General features: G+C 57.5%; 3 protein-coding genes across 6 annotated transcripts; 1 reads left to right on the top strand and 2 right to left on the bottom strand.

The window, feature by feature from the left end:
- Nucleotides 1-269: 269 nt before the first annotated feature.
- Nucleotides 270-3,335, bottom strand: TMEM258 (transmembrane protein 258). The gene is made up of 4 exons (XM_045855268.1): nucleotides 3,244-3,335; nucleotides 1,705-1,814; nucleotides 990-1,126; nucleotides 270-378 (listed from the first exon to the last, which is right to left on the bottom strand). Exons 1-3 carry the CDS (start codon nucleotides 3,244-3,246, stop codon nucleotides 1,000-1,002), a joined length of 240 nt encoding a protein of 79 aa, XP_045711224.1. The 5' UTR covers nucleotides 3,247-3,335; the 3' UTR covers nucleotides 270-378; nucleotides 990-999.
- Nucleotides 3,336-3,485: 150 nt separating this feature from the next.
- Nucleotides 3,486-8,161, top strand: FEN1 (flap structure-specific endonuclease 1). Its single transcript, XM_045855018.1, has 2 exons — nucleotides 3,486-3,620; nucleotides 6,272-8,161. The coding sequence occupies exon 2, from the start codon at nucleotides 6,293-6,295 to the stop codon at nucleotides 7,433-7,435; it is 1,143 nt and encodes a 380-aa protein (XP_045710974.1). The 5' UTR covers nucleotides 3,486-3,620; nucleotides 6,272-6,292; the 3' UTR covers nucleotides 7,436-8,161.
- A 1,811-nt stretch (nucleotides 8,162-9,972) lies between these two features.
- On the bottom strand, nucleotides 9,973-22,524 carry FADS1 (fatty acid desaturase 1). Of its 4 annotated transcripts, none has more exons than XM_045855331.1 (12): nucleotides 22,154-22,524; nucleotides 20,036-20,146; nucleotides 19,324-19,521; nucleotides 18,697-18,798; nucleotides 18,476-18,604; nucleotides 15,818-15,974; nucleotides 14,393-14,469; nucleotides 13,389-13,486; nucleotides 13,090-13,186; nucleotides 12,729-12,808; nucleotides 12,497-12,622; nucleotides 9,973-12,152 (listed from the first exon to the last, which is right to left on the bottom strand). In XM_045855331.1, exons 1-12 carry the CDS (start codon nucleotides 22,343-22,345, stop codon nucleotides 12,101-12,103), a joined length of 1,419 nt encoding a protein of 472 aa, XP_045711287.1. In that variant the 5' UTR covers nucleotides 22,346-22,524; the 3' UTR covers nucleotides 9,973-12,100. The 4 variants fall into 4 exon arrangements, with proteins under 4 accessions (XP_045711287.1, XP_045711288.1, XP_045711289.1 ...); XM_045855332.1 differs by having other exon boundaries at nucleotides 15,914-15,974; XM_045855333.1 differs by lacking the exon at nucleotides 22,154-22,524 and adding an exon at nucleotides 20,579-20,753.
- Nucleotides 22,525-23,083: the final 559 nt, after the last annotated feature.

Genomic DNA, 23,083 nt, shown 5'->3' with positions numbered 1-23,083 from the left:
CCAGTCCGGAGAAGGGTGGCTGCACGTGGAGCAGAGGCCTGGCCCAGGGAAGACTTGACTGATGCAGGGTCCTAGAGAAGTCTGCTCCAGACACAGAAGAGGGGAGGCCTGCCCTTCCTGTCCACAGGTGGTAGGCCTTCCATGACAAGGACAAGACACCCCTCCCACAGCCCCGTCGCCCTCAAAGGTACCGAGCAGGCATCCCCGCAGCAGGGACCATCGGCAAGGCAGAAGGAAAGCAGGAAGAGCCGAGACCGGGCACCCGACAGGACGGTCACACATCTGCCTTTATTGTGAGCAGCAGGCGGGGCACTTCCGGCAACAGTAAAAAAAATTAATTTACAAAAGCGGGGACTCGATGCGGCTGCCCGGCGGAACCTGGAAGGGGAGAGGGGTATCGGAATGAGACCAAGGTCCTCCTTCCCACCCCCTTTTCTCACTGAGCCCCGGTGTCCCGGGGCGAGGGCCGCCGGGCGTGCTCCTTTGACGCTGAGCCACCCGAGCCCATTGTCGTGATCTGTTGGATGCAATATCTGCCGCAGTCTTTTGTTCTTCTTTTATCGCTCGGTCAACGATTACTTCAATGGCCGGAAACATTCCAACTAATCAAAATCGTACTCCCTGCAGCAAATCTTAAGTGCCAGTCCCTGACCTGCTTCTGGCCCACGTCCCAGCAGCTTCTCCAAGTGACCAGTGTACGACATGTGAGAACCCAAACGCGTAACCGCGAGAAGCCTGCGTCCACAGCCCCGTGTCGTACATCCCAGAGCCGGACTAGGGCCCTGGGCAGCGCACAGAACTTAGAGCTGACAAAGGAGGCCACCCTTGGCTCAAACCCCCATGAGGAACAGGGAGGGAGGCACATGTGTCTGGTGTCCCTATCCACTTGGCTGAGTGTCTCCCGTAACCGAGGGGTCGCACAGGCCTGAGGACCACACTGGTACAGGTGTGGGAGGTTTTGCAGCGTCCCACCCCGTCACAGCTCTTACCCATGGGAGCTCACACGTAGATGCCGACCCAGAGCAGCAGGAAGAGGACCCCAAATCCCATGAAGAGCGAGGCCACCAAGGAGATGAGGAGCTCTTTGTAGATGTCTCGCGTGTACTTGGTGGAGGTGACCTCGTAACTGGCAAGACGGTTAAGGAGAAGCAAAGGGGTGGACCACACAGAGCAGGAAGCATGACCACTGTGACTCCAGGAGAAAGATACGGGCTACGGGCTTTCTGGGAGGTTTGTCTGGCTTGGTGCAGCCAGGCAGAGAGGCCCCAGAGATGAACTAGACTCTGTTACTCCATACTACCGCTCTACCACCCAGAAAGAAAACGAGGCCCAGAGGGGTTAGGTCACTTGCCCCAGGTCACACAGCTAATGAATAGTGGAGCTAGACTAGTCCTCAGATCTCCTGACACCAGAGAGCCTCCCTCCGGAAACCACTTTCTCAACTTCAGATCTACCCCCAGCCCCCAGTCCGGCCAGGCCCTCAGCTCACTGTTCTAGAAATCGGAACAGCAAACTGCACTCACCTGAACTGGAAAAATGAGGCCACAACCTGACCTGGAACATCGACAGCCTTCCCTCAACCTCTTTACCTCCCTCCAATCCCACATGAGGACAAATGGGCAGGGTGCGTGTGTCCAGCACAGTTCCTGCCTCAGCCTCCCACATCAGGAACTCTGACCCACGCGCTGCTCGGCGGAAGGATACACGAAGAACCAGGCGGTGAAGAACATGCCAATGGCCAACAGCACCACGGTCAGATGGGGGAAGACAGCTGGGTTCACCGGGCTGGTGTATCTGCTCATGGCCTCCAGCTCCTAGGAGAAGGCATGAGATCAGAGCCGTGAAAGAATCCCACCCAACACGTCGACCCGGTGGATGAAGGGGTCATGAAGGAACCTCATGCTGCTGTGACTACTTTAAGGCCCATCTCAGCCTAGGCAATGTGGAAGACCTTCAGAGCCCACATCAAGTGATGCGGTTTGGGAACGGCCACAAGTTAACATCTGAAACAAAGGTGGCGCTCCATCTTCTCAGTATGAGACACGGAGGGCGGCTGAGAGTCAGAGGCTGGAACACGAAAGGCGACTCATTAGCTGTAGATCAATGGCCCTTAATATTTTCTGAGGCTACTGGCCACTATGAAGAAAAAGGCAGTGAAAGGCATGGGTGCTTTCTGCCCAAGAAAAAGCCTGCCTAGAATTTTAGGAGCTTTATGGGCCCACACCTAGATCTCAACTCCTAATTCTGTGTTATTCTCACTACACTATTACCGAATTTCAGAACTTGCAGGCGAACGGCACCAGTTCAGATTCTGGCTCTAGTGAATAATGTGGGTCTTGGTTGAGTTATAACATCTCACGGGGTTGATGTATGATTTCAGAAAGATGACGAAGGTCAAAGCATCTGGCTACTGCCTGGCAATAGTCGCTCAATAGGTGTTTGTTTCCTCCCCAAAGTTTGGGGAAGATTGTGAGGTAATGCCCGTGACAGAGGGCTGTAAACATACAGTTCTGGACAAATGTTAACTTCCATTGTCACCCACCAGCCAAGGCTCCGAAAATCCCGAACACAACAACTCTAGAGAAGTAAATCGACCCCATTGTTCTAAGAGACACTGGAATTCAATTCGGTAAACATTTACCCCCCATCCCCCACACGACAGACAATCACTGTCCTTGACTGAGCCTCCAATGGCAGGCCCTGTGTTTGGCACTGGGAATACAAAGATGAATAGACATCATTTCAGGGCTAGGGGCACGTCAGATGGTGGTCACTGGGAGGCGTGGCAGGTAACAATGAAGTCCGGGACACGTGGCAAAAGAGCGGTCTGTCCAGAGGCTGTGGGAGCTCCCGGAAGAGGCCAACTGCCAGAGGGAGTTAGAAATGCTTCACCAGGAAGATGACATTTGCCCAAGGCCCCGTAGAATAAGTACCAGTTCCGCAGGAGGAAGAAATGTCGAGACAGGGAGGACAGCTTGATCACAAGTAAGAGAGATAAAAGCTAAAAGACACTAAAAAATGCACCTCATGCCCCCCACCCTTAAAACTGGCGAGATAAAAACAGCCTAAGGTGTCCAGGGTAAGGGGCTTCCCTTCTCCGCCCCCCAGCCCAGGTCGGAGGATACTGGAGCCTCCCGCGGTCTGGATCACGGGCGCCCGAGGCCTCTGCGAGAGAAAGGGAGTGTGGGACAGGTCCTGAAGGGTCCTCTCAACCCTGTTGCAAGCTCCCCTCCACCATCTCACCATGTTGCCGGGGACAGGGTGAACCGCTGCTCCGCCACCGGAAAAACACGTCGGCAGGAGCCTGCCCGCCGTCCTGCCGGAAGAGGATGTGGCACCCGCGCACGCGGCATTGTGGGACTTGTAGGCTCGCCGAGAGAGTGCGTTCGCCTTGCTGGGACTGTGTGCCTCGAGAGGAGCGGGCCGAGGGGGCGGGCCTGCACTACACTTCCCAGGAGGCTGTGCACAGCAGCGCGTCACGTGACGGGAGCGCGGGCTTTGGAAGGCGGCGGAGCGAGAGAAGACCCTCCGGCGATCTCAGGCGGGAGCTGGACTGAGGACTGTTCTGGGCGACGGTGGACCAAGCGTTGGCTGCCGAGGCCCCGCACCCCTAAGGCCAGGTGAGACCCCATGGGAAGCGTCTCCGAGAGCGGCCGGGCCTGCTTTGCGCTGGGAGTCGGGGGCCGGCTGCCGCGCGGGGAGGAGGCGCGAACGCTCTGCCGCCACTTTGCCGCTGCGGGACTCGGGGTAGTCCCGTCACCTCCGAGCTTCTTTATTCGTTTGTAGAAAGGGGATAATAGCTCCACCTCACGGGATCGTGGTGTATTTTGACCAAGATCCTGATGAGACACAGTTTCAAGCTTCACTTGTTGAGAGCCCGCTGTTGGATGCTGCGGCAGGATAACCGGGTACAAGGCGGTGGCCTCCCAGCACGCGTTCCAGCAAAGCAGCCAGCTGGAGGCGTGCATCTGCGTGGGTGCTGGAGGGGGGAACGTTTGCAGAGCACCTTGGTGCGTGCCAGGAACCTTTCGGCTATTATCTCAGCTGACCCTGGCGGTACTTCTGCAAAATGGGCATGGTGTTCATCTTATTGTATAGATGAGGAAAAGCAAACGTGCATGGCTTAGTGATGCCACACAGACGGTGAATGCTGGCTCCTAGAGTCAAGGCCATTGCCATTCACTGAGGAAGGAATGGGAGGTGGACCTTGAAGAAGGGCCTGGTGGAGGATGGCGGGTGGTGAGCACAGCTGAGCAAAAGCGAGAAAAGGCGGGCCTTGTGCCAGGCCCTTTGCACTGGGTCCCACCCAGGCTGCAGGTGGCTGGATACCAGGGCACTGAAGGTCTTGATGCCATGACTGAACCTAACTAGGAGAAGAGCAGTAACAGGATCATCTCGCGTTATTTAAAAAGAACCCTGTGAAGGGAGAATGGGGACAGCGAGAGAGAAGGTCTGGTACAATGTTTCCTAGTGTTGGGCACGCACCACGCAGTGGGTACAGGGTGACTTGGAGTGACACACACAAAAAGTCCTGTTTAATAGTTATACATGTAACACATATTAAAATATAGCTGATACAACAGACCACTTAAGATGAGTTCTCTTTTTCAAGTTATCTTAGTTTTTATTTTGTTTTTGTTTTTTTATCCTCACCCAAGGACATTTTCCCATTGCTTTTTAGAGAGAGACAACGTTGAGAGAGGTAGGGACAGAGGCATCAATGCGAGAGAGAGGCATTGCCTGCCGAGCGAACCCAGACCAGGGATCGCACACACCGGGGCCGGGAATCGAACCCGAGTTCCTTCAGATACAGGACAGGGCTCCATCCAGCTGAGCCACACCGGCCAGGGCACACCGTCTTGGTTTTTCAGTGGTGTGCATGTCATGAAGTCGCAAGTGAATAAAAAAAGTACAGGTTCTGCTGGCAGTAGCGAAACATGTGAGTGTGGTTTGGGCCTGGCTGAAGTTTGGGGAACACTGCCCTAGGAAACGCTTGTCTGGGGGCCTGAACCCCAGAAGTGCAGGGCTGGCCCAAGGGATGAGAGCAGGCCTGGGGGTGGGGTAGCAGCCCAGGGTTCCACACTTGAGGCTTTGCGGTGGAGAGGACGTGCAGGGGAAGGACTCGGCACCGGCGACACCGTGGTGGAGGTAGGAACCCGGGAATGCCAAGGGGGTGCAGGAGGGAAACTGAGCGCCGTGCGTGAGAAGGCCGTGTCCCTCCTGTGCGTCACGACCGCTGCACCAGCCAGGGCTCTTCCGAGAAAGAACACACAGATATGTCGGCTATTGATCCGAAGAGACTTACTTCAAGGAATTGGCTCGGGTGATTGTCGGAGCTGGCAGGTTTGAAAATTACAGGGCAGGTTGGCAGGCCGGGATCTCCGGCAGGAGTTGGCGCTACAGGTTTTTCAGTTTTGTTTTGGTTTGGTTTGGTTTTGGTTTTGGTTTTCTGTGCTACAGTCTTGAGGCAGACTTCCTCCTTCAGGAAACCTGCTTTTGCGGTCAAGGTTGTTCAGATCTTTTGTGTGAGGCCCGCCCCTGTCATGGAAAGCAGCCTCCTTTGCGTAAGGTCAACTGATTACAGATGTTACTCACATCTACAAAACGCATCCCAGCCACACCTGGATTAGTGTTTAGGTAAATAACCGGGTGTCATGGCCAAGCCAAGTTGGCACAGAAGAGGAGCCCAACCGCCCGGGGGAGTGAGGCGGAAGGGTGCGCTGGGGAGGGGTGAATGTGGTTTTCAGGTATTGGCTAGAAGGGGAGTGTCCGTGTTTATTTTACTGCTTCACACATCCAGTCGTGGACTGTGGCTCCTTTGTTTATCTGTCACATCTCACCTTTGTCTGACGAGTATTTATTTGCCTGCCCTCTGGGGCTCAGTTTTGCCTTTGTGATCCTGGGCTCCTCGGGTTGGGACAGGCACGCTGGACTTGCATTGTCCTTGATGGAGACGTAGCCCTTACTGCCTGCCAGCCCTGTTGCCGCCTTAGGGACAGCAACAGTGTCTTACTCCTCTCAGGACCCAGTTCAGTTACACTCAGGAAGCCTTGGTATTAATGAGTGGTGTTCCTTGCTGTCCTGGAAGTTTCTTGGCAGCGGAAACCTCGTCTTGTTCACCTTTTCATCTTCTGCACTGCTGACTTTGGATGTGCTTTTCATTGTGCTAAGTTGTTTAGCTGAAGGCATGACATTGGTGAGATAGCACCAATTATAACTTTTCTTTTTTTGCATCCTTAACATTCCTCCTTGTCTCACTTGCCTTTTTTAGCTGTCCCTCCTCTGTATCGCTATGGGTATTCAAGGCCTGGCCAAACTGATTGCTGACGTGGCCCCCAGTGCCATCCGGGAGCACGACATCAAGAGCTACTTCGGCCGTAAGGTGGCTATCGACGCCTCCATGAGCATCTATCAGTTCCTGATTGCCGTTCGCCACGGTGGGGATGTGCTGCAAAACGAGGAGGGCGAGACCACCAGCCACCTGATGGGCATGTTCTACCGCACCATCCGCATGATAGAGAATGGCATCAAGCCCGTGTACGTCTTTGACGGCAAGCCTCCCCAGCTCAAGTCAGGCGAGCTGGCCAAACGCAGTGAGCGGCGGGCGGAGGCCGAGAAGCAGCTGCAGCAGGCTCAGGACGTCGGGGCCGAGGAGGACGTAGAGAAGTATACTAAGCGGCTGGTGAAGGTCACCAAGCAACACAACGATGAGTGCAAGCGCCTGCTGAGCCTCATGGGCGTCCCATACCTTGATGCGCCCAGCGAGGCAGAGGCCAGCTGTGCAGCCCTGGTGAAGGCTGGCAAGGTCTACGCGGCAGCCACGGAGGACATGGATTGCCTGACCTTCGGCAGCCCCGTGCTGATGCGGCACCTGACTGCCAGCGAGGCCAAGAAGCTGCCCATCCAGGAATTTCACCTGAGCCGGATTCTGCAGGAGCTGGGCCTGAACCAGGAGCAGTTTGTGGACCTGTGCATCCTGCTGGGCAGTGACTACTGTGAGAGCATCCGGGGCATCGGGCCCAAGCGGGCTGTGGACCTCATCCAGAAGCACAAGAGCATCGAGGAGATCGTGCGCCGACTCGATCCCGCCAAGTACCCCGTGCCGGAAAACTGGCTCCACAAGGAGGCCCAGCAGCTCTTCCTAGAGCCCGAGGTGCTGGACCCGGAGTCAGTGGAGCTGAAGTGGAGCGAGCCAAAGGAAGAGGAGCTGGTCAGATTCATGTGTGGCGAAAAGCAGTTCTCCGAGGAGCGGATTCGCAGCGGGGTCAAGCGGCTGAGCAAGAGCCGCCAGGGCAGCACCCAGGGCCGCCTGGAAGATTTCTTCAAGGTGACCGGCTCGCTCTCTTCGGCTAAGCGCAAGGAGCCAGAACCCAAGGGGCCTGCGAAGAAGAAGGCGAAGGCTGGGGCAGCAGGGAAATTTAAAAGGGGGAAATAAATGTTTCCCTTTGTTGTACCTCCTTGACCCCCGTCTGTCTACCTTGTACCCTCGAGAGCTAGCACTAGAGAAACCCCCGCGGGGGCAGGGAGGGGTCGCATTGCTTCTCCAGCACGGCCGTTCTCGGTAGGGCTTTTCCCCCTTTTACTTGATGTACTTACTGCAGGAAGGCCGCAGAGGTGCTTCCTTTCCTCCTTTTTTAGCTCAGGAAAGTGCGTCAGGTCGAACCACATCTCGGTCAATTTAATAGACACCGAGTCCGTTGTTACATAAGAGTGATAGCAATACGTCTGAGGGCGGGAGAGGAAGGTAAATGGCGAAGACAGAAGACTGTGGGGCGGTCTCCCGGCTGGTGGACCGTTGGCCAGCGGCGCTGGGACCTCACGGCGCCCCTCGCCCTGGTGCAGCCTCCACCCGCCCTGCAGGGGGGCCCGCGGGGAGAGGCCGTCTTTCGTCCACGGGAAGAGCTGCTGAGAAGCGAGGCAGATGGAGAGCTGGAGTCCCCGGGGTGGGAGACGGGTCTGATAACCGGCTGTGTGTCCTGGGGTGGGCAGAAACTTGAACTTGCTATGTAACTTGAATCTTTAGTTATTCAGAGGTATAAGGTGGCTTAGTTCTCATGGCCTCTCTGAGGCAATCACCTGAGTTGGGATTTGATGCTGTTGTCCGTGTGCTGTTTTTGTTTTAAACGTGTAAGAAGAGCCAATAAAATTATAAAAGCGGGCAGAATGGAGTATTTTCATTCTAAAAGAACATGCTGGGATTGTACCCTTTGAACTGGTGGTTTGAGTGTGGCCACGAGGTGGCGCCATGCCCCACGGAATGGCCTAAGCCACGCAGGTGGCGCTTCAGCCCTTTGGAGGAGGCAAGCGAGTTTACCTTGCTAAGGAATGGAATTCCCAGCTCTTTGCACCTGTGTGAAATAAAGGAACTCCTGTGAGGAAACCTCACAGTTTAGACCAACTACTATACAGCACCCACGCATTTGCCAGTTTGTAAATTGTGAAAGCTGCCGTTCAGAACTCACCTGTTCTTTTTTTTTGACGTCACATTTAGGTGGTTATTTCTCATAGAGATGGGACGTTTTTGTACTTTGCAAAATCTTGATAAAACCTGGTGGGGAGCTGCCCTGTCTGAGTTTCTAATTAGCATTCCTATCACTGCAAGAAAGTGTTTGACATTTGAAAGTGTTAACAAGGGCATTAAGTGGTCTGAAATTGAAGTTGATGTTTTGACTGAGTAAGCCGGTAGAAGACAAAAAGATAAGTGGTTTTCACAGTTTTTAATGGAGCAACCTACTTTTCAAATGAAAAATCTTATGTGGAATCTCAGGACACAAGAGCTCCTCTGGTTGAAGTATGGATATAGGAGAGCTGTGACTAGGGGACTCTGGAAACCATGGTGTGGACAGAAAGTTCTGTCCTGAGGGCAGGAGTTGGTTTTGTTCATTGCCATTCCCAGTTGATGAATAAAGCCAGTTTTCCCCAGATCAAGCCAACCCACACCCTTAAATTTGAGCTCCGTTTTCTGATTCATATAATTTGATTCTAAGCCTGTGGTAGTGGTGATGGTCCCGGAGGTGGTAAGAGGTTATCTGAGATGACTGCATGTAACCTCTCTGCAGAACCGGCCAGACTTCTTACTTCCTCCTGCTCCTCTGCAGTGGCCCTTTGAACCCCAGGGCACCTTACCCAATTCCTAGTCAGAGTGGCTTGTATACCCACGTTCCCTTTTCATCTCCGAACCTCCAGTGCATGTGGAGTCTCTCCTGTACGCGGAGTTCTCCTGCGTTCTTGTTAAGTTGGGCTTTTTTCTCTTGCTAATCTCACATCTGTTTGATTAGCCCAGCCAGGACAACCTCGAGGGTCAAGTTTTTCTCCCCCACTCCATGGGAATTACTGCCTCAGAGCAAGAGCTCTAGTTAAGGGCTTGTACCCTGTGGTGGACACACACGTCAAGTGGTTTGCTTTCCTCTTGCTTTTTGAAGCGGAGTTGCCTAGCTTTTCCCGCGTGTTTATTAGCCACGACACACTACAGGGAAAATCTATTCTGTCGCAAATTTTTAAGCCATGTTCTAATACCATGTTCTAATAGTCTTGCCCAAAGATTGCTATTCTCGTAGGATGTAGTTAGTGTAGTGGGCATTGTGCCTGCAGAGACAGATTTAGGCGAAAAGGACTGCTCACAGGGACTAGCCATACTGAGACTAGAAATGAGTTCAAGGCTGAGGCCATTGCCTCCTGATGGGAGGGAATGCACATCAAACCTGGCAGGCGGATCTAGCACTTGAATATGGGTGGCATGGAGAGGGGTTGGCCTTTCTTGTCCTTGGCACAGTCCACCTGTGTCCTGGTGTTCTCTGGAGGCCCTGATGCACCTCCCTCTGCCTGAGGAAGGGGCTTATCCTGAGGGAGGCTGTGTGGGGACTCGTGTCCAGAGGAGCCAGAGCTGTGGAGGTGGGCAGTCACGGCACAGGAACGGGGAGTCCCGTTGACATGCACAGAGCAATACTGTGGAAGACAAGCGAGTGGCCTGCATCGGGTCATAATTAGCTTTATTTTTCAGCTGTACTTCATCAAAATCTGTTAACAAAATTGGCACGTACCAAAAAGACAATGATATTGGGCTTAAGAAAATGTCTCTGGCCAAGTGGTAAGACAAAACAAGGATAATAAACACGGAAGTTAGAGTTTTTTCAAAAGTGAATTCAAATACTAGTTTTGCTGTGATCTGTGACTTGTCCTAAGCCTGCTTTCTGGTCATTGGATTTGGTATCACTTGTGCAGTCTGAGCCTTTTGCCACTGGTGTGTCGCTTTTTGGCCATGTGCGACCACCCTGGTCTAGGCCCAGGAAAGAAGGCCACGTGGTAGAGGTGCTCTGAGGATCTGAACCCGGCCTAGTAGTCCCACTGGGTTTGCTCTGCCTGGCCCAGAGCCAGGGAGCTGGGCAGGCTCGTGATACCACACCCAGACCTTAGGTAGCAGGGAATGGAGGGGTGGGGAAGGATCAGCACCTGTTCTGTAGTGCGGGAGCCAGTGAGAGAACTCTTCAATTCTTCTGATTTAAACGAGGTGCTGCTGAAATGAAAACCATCTGAACTCCTCTGCAACCTGTTCTCCCCTCCCCCATCTATTTGTTCTGTTGATGTTCTGACAAACCTCTGCGTAATCATTCCATAGGCGGTGCCTTGAGTCCCATCCCAACACACCCCAGGGCCCTTGATCGCCCTGGTGGCCTCTCTCCCAGGACTGAACACAACTTTTCCATGGCTCTCTGTGTCCTTCCAGTTTGAGGCCCCCTCCCCGCAGTGTCCCACATGCCTGATGTGCCTGTGGTGGATGTCACTGAGCAGGCGAACAACCCTCCGCTGCACTGAATGGCCAAGGTGGGGGGCTGGGGGGGGCAGGTCGCAGAGGGGGTGAGTGCTGATGGCAAGCCCTGGAGTTAAGGGGGGACTCCTGGGGCATGATCTGGTGTTAGTTCTCTGGGGATGGGTCACACTGTTTCTATCTTTTAAAAACAAGATCTTTTAAAAATTGCATTTCAGCATGACACTGGTAAGGGATTATCCTAAATTCCTACCTGGTTTCCAGCAGAGAAAGATACCTGAACAGAGCTGACAGAGTAAGTGCCTAAGACAGCCGTGGATGATCACAAGCTTCTGTGTCTGTGTCTCCCCGTTTCTGGCTTAGAACCATGAACTGGTTCACATTCGACTCCACGGCTCCTGCCCTACAGTAATGCTGTACATAATTCATGTTAAGAAAACTCATCACAGCCCTTACGTCCCTCGTGAGCAAACCTGCGTCTCCCTTGTGCCTGGTGACTCAGTGTCTTCCACAGCTTGGCCACTGCGCTCACGGACTGCGGCTGCGTGGAACTTGGGAGTTAGAGGCAGGGAAGCTCAGAGAACCCATTGAGGAGGCGAAAACTAAGTTGCCTATCTGCTCATTTGTTTCCAGAGCAAGAAGCGGACTCCCTCCTGTCCTAGGAGTTTTTGCCGCTTGCATGCTGGTTAGGAGAGGTGGATCAAAAGCTGAGGGGAGTTTTGATGGCCAGGAACACCCTGCTGGCTGTTTTGGCAAGACCCAGGACCTAATGCTCCCTCGGTACTTTGGACGGAACACGGAACCAGAATCAGTAGTGGCAGTATCCTTGGGGGTTGCGGTGGTGGGGGAGGGGGGGCAGGTGTCTTCAACACCACAGTCCTGGCCTCTGCCCTGCCCACTTCTAAAAAGGGAGAGCTTGCTTCTCCAGTAGCCTGAGGGAAACTGGTCAGAGCCCTAAAGTGAGCTGAGCTCCCAGACACTGGGTGGGTGGAATTTTACTGCTAAATCTCTTGATTTCTGGGCCCAGCTGGTCTCCTTATTATTCTAACACCTTCCTGACGCTCTCTCTGCTCACCAACCACCTGCATCTGACACACACACAAAAAAGAGAAACAAAACTCACACCCCTCCCCTAACAGCTCCATCCCTTTTCCAGGGAACGTGCGTGTCCCCTCCCTCTCTGCGTGGTAGACCTGCTGGAGATAAAGGGGAGGAGTCTGGGCCAGAGCCTTTATCTCAAACCACCCCGCTCTGGATAGTAGGATTGTAGTGGCATTGTCCCTCAGGTTCCCCTCTGCCTGGTCCGGGGGCTCCTCTTCCAGGCGGGGGCTGCTGTTATTGGTGAAGGTAGGCATCGAGCCAGAGTTGCCCGGACTCCTTCAGGGAGCTGCAGAGGTAAGATGGGAACCGGCAGTGAGGAAGGGCACCGCCGAGCCCCAAAGCCAAACCACCCCCCAGGAGTGCAGTGGGGAAGCTCTGCAGAGGTCTGGAAGCCCATCTGCACGAGGGAAGGCCCCCTTCCATGTGAACCCTTTCCTCCCCTTTGAGAAAGAGCTGGGGCCACGGCACTGGGAGCAAAGGACCGACCAGGCCCTAAGACCACGAGTGCGCTGCTTTTGCACCGGTGACCTCCAGACTTCCATTCTGCCGCGGAAACCTCCCACGGCGCCAGCCCCATGGCCCTGTCCCCTTCCTGCCCTACCGGCCGTCTTCCCGGGTCCAGATACTCACTGAACTATGTCGGCGAAGGCCGAGAGCAGGGGCTTGGACTGGTACTCGATGCCGTGCTTGGCACACAGGGACCGCACCAGGGGAGCCACTTTGTGGTAGTTGTGGCGAGGCATCGTGGGGAAAAGACTTCAGGCGGAACAGGGAGCGGTCAGCGGCCCCTCCTCTCCTGCTCCGCCCCGCCCCGCCCACCTGGACCCCTCCCAGAGCCTGCCTCCCAGCTCTCCCTTCTTACTGGTGCTCAATCTGGAAGTTGAGATGTCCGCTGAACCAGTCGTTGAAGGCAGACTTGTGGACGTTGCACGTCGCCTGCAGCTGGAGGAGAAGGGGAGGGGGAGAGCGTGGCTCTGAACACCAGACGCACAGGCCAGTCCAGCCCCCTCTGGGTAAAGCTGTCTGAGGGGAGGGGCTGTGGGGCTGTCCCTGGTCACCCCCTTCGCCACAGGGCAGCAGGAGAAGCTTCCAGTTAATGAGGCAGTGCTGCTGGGAACTTCTGTTATCGCTGCTCCCCCAGAACCCCCTGCCCGGCGTCTCTGCCCACCCGCCCCCTTTCTCAGCTGTGTCATGCCCAGGTCTTCCAAGAGACCATCCCTCACCTGGGTGGAGACCCAGTCCCTGTTCTGGTCACGATCGATGTGCATGGGAATATGGTTCATCTGCGTCACCCACACAAACCAGTTGCTTTCCAGGAACCTGGTGGGCGGAGCACACGAATGGAAACAGGACAGGCAGCGCCCCGAGTTCTCCCTCTCCCTCAGACAACTGCGCCGGCCTGGCCCCCTTCCTGAGCCGAGACCCGAAACAAACACCCCCGCGCCCCCTCAAAGCCGCAGCGCAGCCCCCAGACCGGACCTCGTTTCTTTGCCACACCCTGCTGCTCCCCATCTGGTACCACCTGACCATGAAGAAGAGGCCCAGGAAGCCTTTCACTCCTAACAGCGGCACGTAGGTGAGGAAGATGCGGACGTAGAAGGTGATCATCCAGGCCAGGTCCTGCAGAGAGAGGCAGCGAGCGTCACGTCCGGCGCGGATTCAGCCCTCCCTTCCCCTGTCTCTGCGTGGGGGGGCTGTTCTCCCGGGGACCCAGACTGGGACGCTGAGTCACACCGTCAGCACCCCTCTCCGTAGTCCCGTCCCGCAGCGCCTAGTGCTCCTGCTCCTCCCTTCCGTCCCGGGAGGCAGCCCGGGCCCCCCGTGCCCGTTTCCCTCTCGGGTGCCACGGCCTCCAGAGCCTCCCCGCCTCCAGCTCCTCCCAGCCCAGCTAAGCCCTTCATCTCTTCCTCACGATGCCAAGTGCACCTTCCAGGACCGCGGCGCAGTCCATGCCAGCACCCTGATCAAACCTCCAGTCGCTTCTCTGCACCGGATCCGCGCTCTGACGCTCGAGTCCTCCACAGAAGGTCCGGTGGAAACTCACCCCTCCCCTCCCAGCTTCTCTGCTCAGGGTCCACTGACCCTCCGCCCTACCTCCGTCTGTCCTCCACAGCCAGTTAGAAAAGGGACTTAGCAAAGCCTTTTCTGAGGCCTTCCACCCAGCCGAGGCGGTCATGTCCCGCCTGCCTGTACCTCTTCGACTGGTGCCGACCACGTTCTGCTTCATCAGAAGCTTCCTGAGAGCAGGCACGTCTCCTACTCCTTCCCCCCCACTCCCCAGCCCGCCCCGGCGTTACTCCCAGCACAAGAGCCTCAGGAGATACTGCCGCGCGAACTAGGACACTGGGAGTCAGGTTGCCCGCGGAGCCCAGATCATCCCACCTAGAAGGAAGGTCTCGGTCTGGCTCTGTTTGCTCTAAAGTGGGCCTGGAGCAAACCTCAGTGGATTTCCCCCGGAGACCCCCTTCCCCTCCCTCAGGACACTGGGGACAAAGGGCGTGCGACCGCTGGGCCACGGGTACTCACCACCCACTTCTTCCGCTGGACAACGAAATAGAAGATATACCACTGGAAGTAGAGAGGCAGCAAGGCGGGGGGCCCAACTGGGGAGGCAATGGAGACAGGGGGGAGGCGTGAGCAGCGAGGGTCAAGGGTCACTGAAGGGCTGGCCGGATGCTGGCCGGACAGCCTCTAGCGTCTCTGCCCTCTCCTCCTGGTGCCCCTGCAGCTGCCCCTCGTTGGAACACCCACTGGAGCCAGCGGGCACTGAAGGTGGGCATACATGCACGTCTGAAGACGGTGGAGTCTCCCAAGGGGATGCCAGGACAGCGAGGGGAGGGGTGGCAATCTTTTCTCGTGGAGGACGGCAGCTGGGGACATCCAAGCCCCACACGTGGGACTTGCTCCGCTCCCCTGCCTTTAGAGGGGCATTGGCTAATGCTCCCCGAGTTGTCCTGGCCACAGCCCTGCCCCGGCCAGGGGTCTGCCTCCTGACCCTACGCCTCTCCTTGCAGCCGTCCGCCCTGTGCTCCTGGCTGCCTCACCACGCAGCGGAGGGGGCAGGAGCCGGAAAGTGTGTGTGTGCACCTGTGTGCGTGTGCACGCACATCAGGGGACAGGACGCGTGTACCCTGCACGCGTCCAAACTCGTTTCCCACCCTGCTGATCCTTCACAGGTGGGAAACGAGTTTGTGCCACCCGCCCCGAAGACCCCGAGTTTGGCTGTGGGAAGGGGCAGAAGGGCTTCTGTCGACACTGGGAGCTGAAGAAGCGGATCCCACCAGCGTGCCGCCCCATTTCCTTCTCTGTGTGTCTTCTCTGCGTAGCCCCCACGCTGCCGTGTCCACCCAGGGCTCCTCTGCCCTCGGGCGCCCTGCATTCCAGCACTCTTCCTCCCGGACACGTCTGCCCCACCCTCTGCCTCATCCCCTTGTCTCCCCCAGGACGGCTGCTAACAGGCAGTGAGGATAAACCCAACGGAATCACCCTCTCCCTTCCTTTAAAAACTTGAACTTTTAAAGTTTTAAGACTCAAAGTTTAAACACGGTAGAGCAGGTTTTTAAAGGAGGGAACGGAGAGCAGTCTTCAGAAAGAGCTCAGGACAACTACAGAAGTGTTTTCTCCTTTCTCCCACAGCTCCTCGAACCCCTCTTCGGGTCCAAGCCTCCATCGCCACATCTACAAGTCCTTGGGGGCGGGGGGCAGACTGCACCCCGCCGGGTCACCCTGACCCAGGTCTCTGTTGAACAAGGTTCAAGGTGAGGGAGGCTCCGCCTGACCACCGGCTCTCCTGTGGAAGCCGGGGTGGCACTGGAGGAACCAGTCTGCCCCCAGCACCAACGGCCTTTGACTAAACATTAACCGAGCTGTTGACTTGGCTTAGCTGAGATGGTGGATCGCCCCCGAGCACGGGGTAACCTTTTGGGCTGGGGGACTTCCTCCAGCCTTTACCTGAAAGGCGGTCATCCCTTGGAGAGTCACTTCCTCCTCGCGTCCCCTCAGGACCCCTCCCCAGGGAGTCTCCCTGTCCTGGACGGGGACACTCACTCAGGAAGAAGTACTTGTGCTGGTGGTTGTACGGCATGTACTTTTTCTTCTGCTTCCCGAGCTGTGAAGAAAAGCAAACGCAGATCAGCCCCCCATACCCCCGTCACCCACTGCCCGGCCCCTTGGACCCTGGCTGTTCTCTGCGCGGGAGTCCGGGCCCGCTCCGGGGGCCGCCAGCTTCTGGGGGTGTCGGAAGGCGCCAGCCGGTCCAGTCTTACCTCCAGCCCCCGGCCCATGAGGAGGCCCTGGGCTTTGACCCGCTGCATGTGCCGGCCACGCCATGGCAGGCAGTCCAGTCGGACACAACAGAGTCACGTCCTCAGGACCCCTCACATTTATCAGAAGACGCCTTCGTCAATACGGTTTCCCGGCCCCTCCACCTTCTCCCCTTCCTCTCTCCCATCTGGTGCTTTTCTGACACCAGAGTCTCCGCGGAAAACCACCTTCTCTCCTGCACACGTCAGCATTCCCTCTTCGCCAGCCCCTGATAATCCCCATCGGAATATTTTTGGTCTCTTGACTTCAGCAGGAGCTTTATGAAACCCCTTGAACGTTAAGCCAAGTTTGGCAGTTTGAAGACGGCGAGGTTCTTCCCAGCAGGTGGCGGTTATGCTGTAAGCCTAGCTGGTGAACAGGCAGGGCTACCGGGCCCACCGCCCGCGGGCAGCCCCAGCACAGGCACTCGGGCACGCAGACACGCAACAGCAGTGCCCTGTGGTCTGACTGCGTGGCTGCTGCTGCTCCTCTTGCCCCGCGTAGTTCTGGCAACCAGACGACCACAGGGCAAAGAGGAGCTCCACCCGGAGCGAAATGCCTGCTCCTTCTTCTTTCGTGTGTCTACCCGCTGCTTCAACAGGCCGTTCATTCATGAAGAGTTTATTCTGTGCAAGGCACTTCTGCTAAACGAAGCATTTTTTCCTCTGTTAACTGAGTTAGTCAACACGTATTTACTGAGCACTTACTATGTGCCAGGCACTATTCCAGGTGCTGAGGATGCAGAGGTGGACAGTACAAAGTCCCTACACGTGGAATGTGTAACCTGGAATTTGTAAGCCGGTGATACATCTGTAAACATGGCCCTGGCTGGCGTGGCTCAGTGGATCGAATGCTGGCCTGTGAGCCAAAGGGTCACGGGTTCGATTCCCGGTCAGGGCACATGCCTGGGTTGAGGGCCAGGTCCCCAGTATGCGTGGGGGCGCACGAGAGGCAACCACACATTGATGTTTCTCTCCCTCTCTTTTTCCCTCCTTTCCCCCTCTCTCTAAAAATAAATAAAATCTTTAAAAAAAAAAATAACCCATACTACCCTCAAAGCAGCCATCTGAGCCCAGAGGAGCCGGGGCTGGTTCGCTATCCCCACTGTTGACCCCGCCGTTGACTACAGGGCGGAAGTCCCTCTGCGGGAGGAACATTAGGACGCTACAGATAGGTGGGACACAGCGTCAACCTAGGGGGCTCCTGGTTCCAGGACAGCCAGTGCTGCCAAAGCCTTTCCACAGAGTCCTCCTCACGGCCAGAGGGGAGAGGAAAGCCAGGCCACCTTGAACTCATGCCTGGAACTGAGCCGCACTTAACGGCAGTTTAATTCTTGGCAGGCTGAAATGTCATAAAGCGGAGAAAGGGGACCTGGCAGAACTCGGACTGCAGCCTGGAGCCTCGGGACAAAGGGTTTTACATTCACTTTTCAGAGAACCCTGCCGGCCACGCAAAGCCCGCTGTTGTATGGAGCTCACCCACCGAAAGCTCCCCAGATCTCCCACCTCGGGCATTCCTCCTGCGGCGACAGCAGCTGTAATGCAGCTGCCTTACAACCCCAGATAAGAACTCCAACCCGACACTGACCCCCCGCCCCCCAGATCTCCCCCCTCGGGCATTCCTCTTGCAGCGGCCGCAGCTGTGAGGCACCTGCCGCAGCTGTGAGGCAGCTGCCTTACAACCCCAGGTAAGAACTCCAACCCGACACTGACCCCCCCCACCCCCCCCACCCCCCGCAGCTGTGAGGCAGCTGCCTTACAACCCCAGATAAGAACTCCAACCCAACACTGACCCGCCCCCCTCCCACTGCCCGGAAGGAGACTGGGACCAGCCAGGTGGGAAGAACTATTTGGTGAATGACTGTTCTAAGCACCGGGTGTCAACAAGGGTAAGAGAGTCGAGCCCTTGATGGGAAGACTGTGACACAGCAGCGTATCGAAGTGTCCGAGAGCGGAAGACGGAGGGGGTAAGAGCGTCACCAAAGCAGCTGAGGAGGGCCATCCGTCACCTTCAGGGAGGAGCAGGCGTTTGCACAGCGACCTCCCAGCTACGCTGTGTTTTGGATCCCCAGCAGCCCGCGATGCCTTTGTACAATAACTCCTTCCCCGATTCGAACGCGCCGGGGGAGGACGCGTGGTTCTGTTCGCAGCCGGTTTACGGCCCGTTGCCCCCCACGGCTTCCAAACCGCTGGGCAGCCACCCCCCAGGGTCACCCCCCATGGACAGCACTGCGAGCCTTCCTGCCACGGCCCTCTGTGCCAGCACGGTGGCGTCCTCCGAGACCGCTGCACCAACATCTCTGCTCACCTCCACGGAGAGGATCTTCCCCAGGGCAAAGAAGAAGGGGTGCATGTTGATGTCCGGGTCTTTGCGGAAGCAGTTGGGCTTGGCGTGGTGCTGGAAGTGCATGTGGTTCCACCAGCTGGCAGGGGCCCCCTACGGAAAAGCCAAGACATGAGCATGAAAGTCCAGTGCTCCCCTTCTCCCCAAGCCTTCCCTCATTATTAGCCTTGCCCATCCCCACTGACCTTCAGGTGACCGATCACGAAATGATGCAGCAGGTGGTTCCATGCAGAGGTGCTGAAGACAGACAGGTGCCCGAAGTCATGCTGCAGCCAGCCGGCCTGGGCCTGGAGGGAGGAAGGTTAGAGCTGAGAGCAACCCACTGGCTCGTGAGGGAGTTGGGTGAAAGCACCTTCCCTTCCCCGTGCATTAGTGTCCCTGGTTCTGGACACCTGTGACTGACGACGGCCTGAACATCCAAAATACAGAGACGGACAGAAAGTGACAAACTTGGACGCTTGGCAGATGGACTCAGACAGCCACGCACTAGAGCCCAAGCATCATGAGCACGTTGGGCAGTCTCGTGGCGGGGAGGAAGCCCAGCTTTGCTGATGGCTCTTGGCACGCTTGGGCGATGGCAGAGCCTGAACAGGACGGAGGGAACCCTAGGAGGAGCAGCTGGAGAGGCAGCGAGAGAGAGGAAGGTGCGCCAGCGGCGAACGCCACGGACGACGGAACGTGTGTTCTCTTTCTGCCCCGACCCTGCCCCCCGCCCGCAGGTCCTCGGCTCTGCCCGTTGGAGAGGGCGCCTTGGCCTCCTGAGGGGTACAGAGAGCTCTCCCTAGGGACGCTGAGCACAGCTGTGCTCGCACCTGAACTGTGCTGAGCAGCACCGCGCACAGGACGAAGGGCACGAAGGACGTTCCGAAGACCCAGAGAGTGAGCCAGGCGGCCACGTCCAGCAGCAGGATGTGCAGCAGGTACAGCAGGAAGAACCCGTGGTTGGCCTTCATGAGCCCCATCCTCTCCACCGTGGCCCGCAGCTCCCGGAACTCATTGGTCAGCTCTTTCTGAAAGAGAGAGGACAGGGGGAAGCTGTTGTGTCTCCAGGCCGCACGGCTGGTGACGAGGGCGTGAGGACGCCCACGGAGGCAGCAGTGGGAAGTCCACTGCGAGGCGCAAACACCACGAGACTGAGGGTGACGGGAGGAGGTGCTGGGGGATCTCGCCTAAGAGCACGTGAACTTTGGAAGTCACCCTCGACTGGAGTCCCTGCTCTGCCCTTTAACAACAGTTACGATCCCTGGCCACATGGCTTAGCGTCTCTGAGCCGCAGTATTCTCAGCTGTACGTGCTTGAGGGTTAATGAGGGTATGCCTGGCACCGAGTAAGAGCTCCAGACAGGTCTCCCGTTTGATGATGATGGTCATCGTGGTGGCCTTGTGAGGACTGTGCAGAAGGATCGGGGACCTCGAGACTCCCAAGAACTACAGACTATAGTCATCTATGACCCCGTCTAGGCCCTCCCTCTACGCCCTGCCCCTCAGCAACCACGGGGTCTCTGAACAGCACACAGGGTCTCACATTCTTGGTGGGCTCGAAGCTGGGCTGCTCCGGAGACAGTTCTCCAATCAGGAGAGAGTTCATGTACTTCCTCACGAGGTCCTTGTTGATGTGGAACGCCATGAAGGGGTCCTGTGAGGGCGGGGAGAAGGCAAAGTCGTGAGGGAGCCGGCCCAGACCCGCTGTGCTCTTGGAGAGCTCCCACCAAAGGCCACCTTCCTGATCCGGCAAGGAGGCTGCACCAAAGCTCAAACAGACACCACCTCCCTCCAGCCAGCGGCCCTTTAAGGGGGCTCATACCTTTTCTAGGGGCCCACAGGTCAGGATCACCCACCATCTGCAGTCTAGTAAGAAGGGAACCACACCAGCCAATAGGAAGCAACAGGCAGGGGGGCCACAGAAAGGCCTGTCCCAGCCTTTCCCCTGGGGGGGTTCTAGGGGCAGCTGTTACACAGGAATGTAGGTAATCCTGTGAGTAACAGAAGGGATGGATGGGGCTATGAGACTTCTCTTGTCTTCTTCTGTGGGACTTAAGTCCCTCTGTGCCAGCACTCTCAGTACTACCTGATGAGACTCCCACATCAGAACCCAGGAACTTTCTCCTTCTCTTAGGGTGCTGCGCTGGGTGGGCTTCCCATATTTCCCCTGGCACTTTTGACCGCACCCTGCCACCGGGCTGCTAAGTTTGGTTATTCGAGATGGGGTCCTAGGTGGTAAGATCCACACCCTCAGGTTAGGAGGCCCCAGGCCCTGTGGGGAATCCACAGGAAAGGCGGGAACCGGGGCGGAGCCGGCGGCTGGTGGCGCCACTCAGCCGGACCAATCGCGGTCCCCGCCCCAGGATGGCCCTCGCCCGAAATCCACTGTGGAAAGCCCTGGCTTTAATGCCTATTTCTTTGGCGCATGCGCGGGTCCATGCCTTGGCCTTGGGCCAGGGTCTGGGCTCCCCCAGTGGTCACCCCGGGTGACAAGCGCCGGCTCTGGCCTCGTCCCCTAGGTCCACCGCATAGGAAGGAAGGGCCCTCACTTTGAAGCACCTGTGCTCCGCATAACGGGAACCTTGATGGGCCCAGGCGCGCTCCGGGATGGCAAGGGCGGAGGGTGGGACCAGCAGAAGAGGTCAAGCCGCTGGGCGCGGGGTGGGAGAAGGACGTAGGGGAAGGGGGCCGGGCCAAGCGAACGCTCCCATCTTTGGGTCCCAGGGGGGATCCCCAGCTCTCCAACCCAGCAGGTAGGCGCCAGGTGCCTTAGCTCAGAGAGCCAGATGGTCCAGAAAGGGAAGCAGGAGGACCTGGGCTGGGGTGCGCGCAGATTCCTTGGGGCAGCGGGAGAAAGGAGGGTTAGGACCCTGCACCGGGACTACCTCCCGGGAATGCAAAAAAGCTGTCCGCTGCAGCGAATAGCTGGAGACCCCGCTGGCCTGCGGCTGAGTGATCACTCCGCAGGATTCGAGGACCTTTCCGGGGGTCCTCCCCAAGTGTATGTTAATGCAGCTCCCCCCACGACCTTCAGCACGACACTCCCATTACCCCCAGTGAAAGAACAGCCGCGCTAGTCCTCTCCAGCCGGTGTGGCCCCTTCCCCACCCTCCCGCCTTCACCCTAGGCAGGGATTCCCAAGACAGTGGGCACCGGTGGTTTCCCACCTCCTCCCGTATCCCAAGAGTGGTTCCCTCTCCTGCTCCTGCTCGCGAGTGTAGCCTAGAACGCTCAGTCCAGAAGCGGCTGCGCTCCCCTCCCAAGTACCCTCGGCAAACCCTGCCTCCCTCGGCCGCGGCAGCAGTGCCATGCCGGCGCCCTGCATCCTCGCTTTTCTACTTCCTAGCCCCGCTCAGGGCCGGCCCACGCCTGAAGACTGCAGACTCGCGGCCGCAGACGGAACGCATGCAGGGCCGCGCGGCCCTTTGTTTGTGTGTGTGCGTCGCCGACTTCCATTCCCCACTCCCCAGACTCGTTTTCATAGCCGCTCCGGCCTGTGTATCCCTGGCCACAGCACACTCAATGGCTGGGCAACAGGTATGCTCAGGCGCCTCTAACTTTCCCCCATTCGTTGGTATTTGGCTGCGGACGCCAAACTTCCTGTCTCGCGCAATGAGCCACGGGCCCGCCTCCTCCCGTGTCCCAGTCCGGCAGGGCTCACCGTAGCATCCTGCCCAGCGTAATGGCTGATAACCCGGGAGCCTCCGGGGTGCCGGCGGGTGAACTCGCTTATGTTATACACCTTCCGTTCGATCACCAGCCACCGCTCCTTTTCGCGCCCGGAGCGCTGCGCCACCTCGTCCCAGGTGAAGTAGCGCAGGGTCTGCGCCTGGGCCGGGGTCTCGGGGGCCATCGGGGCCTGGCGATGTGATACGCCGGCTGGGTAGGAGCGACCAGGCGCGGGCTCGGGGCCCGCGGATAGCGCGCGCCGGCCTCGCGTGCTCGGAGAGGCGGCCTGTTGGCGCGCGCCCGGAGCCAGCCACCGGCGCGCGCGGTTTTCCGCACCCGCGGCCGGGAGCTCCGTGCCCCTCTGCGCGCGCTCCTATTGGTCAAGACGCCGTGCGCAGGGAGCCCCCGCCTTGCTGTAAGGGCGGGCGGTAGCAGGCCATTGGCTGGCGCAGACGCGCGCCCCCTCGTGGGTTCGATTTTGGGGTCGACTCTGGATCCCACTTCCCGACTCGCAGCCTTTCTCTCCCAGGCGCTGCGGGCGGGATAACGGTTCCGGTAGACTCGCGTAGGTGCTGAGCCAGCTTGCTGGGATGGCGGCCCCAAGTTCGAGGGCGGCCCTGGGGCTCTAGGGCAGGAGTCGGCTCCGCGGAGGGCGGGGTGGTGAGGGAGGTGGTCCGTCTGGTAGAGTTAGGGAGCTTGGTTAGGGGGATGGAGAGGAGCTGTCTCTGCGGCCGAGGTTATCCCAGTGAGAGTGTCCCGGTGACAGAGACGCTTTCAGGGCATCATCTTTATATGATCGCACTCTCTAGCGTCCAGACGCTGACCCTCTCCGGTGTGCGCGCGTGCCCCTGATACACTCCTACCTCCTCCGCATTCTGTTGCACTTGTGCGGCCCAGAATAACTTTGAGAACCCTTGGCGAT

Source organism: Phyllostomus hastatus, unplaced genomic scaffold, assembly GCF_019186645.2.
Source record: "Phyllostomus hastatus isolate PE091 unplaced genomic scaffold, TTU_PhHast_1.1 phas_scaffold_11, whole genome shotgun sequence".
Lineage (NCBI taxonomy): Eukaryota > Metazoa > Chordata > Mammalia > Chiroptera > Phyllostomidae > Phyllostomus > Phyllostomus hastatus.
Note: the sequence above shows the minus strand (reverse complement) of the source record. Positions and strands in the feature narration are given on the sequence as shown.

Excerpts from the sequence above, each read along its gene's own strand:
- TMEM258 (XM_045855268.1), bottom strand. Across the intron at positions 1,127-1,704 it reads TTCACCGCCTGGTTCTTCGT|TTACGAGGTCACCTCCACCA; the intron begins GTATCCTTCCGC and ends CCGTCTTGCCAG.
- FEN1 (XM_045855018.1), top strand. The coding sequence starts at position 6,293 with ATGGGTATTCAAGGCCTGGCCAAACTGATTGCTGACGTGGCCCCCAGT.
- FADS1 (XM_045855331.1), bottom strand. The coding sequence starts at position 22,345 with ATGGCCCCCGAGACCCCGGCCCAGGCGCAGACCCTGCGCTACTTCACC. Across the intron at positions 18,605-18,696 it reads TCGTGATCGGTCACCTGAAG|GGGGCCCCTGCCAGCTGGTG; the intron begins GTCAGTGGGGAT and ends GCTTTTCCGTAG. Across the intron at positions 13,487-14,392 it reads TCCAGCGGAAGAAGTGGGTG|GACCTGGCCTGGATGATCAC; the intron begins GTGAGTACCCGT and ends CTCTCTCTGCAG.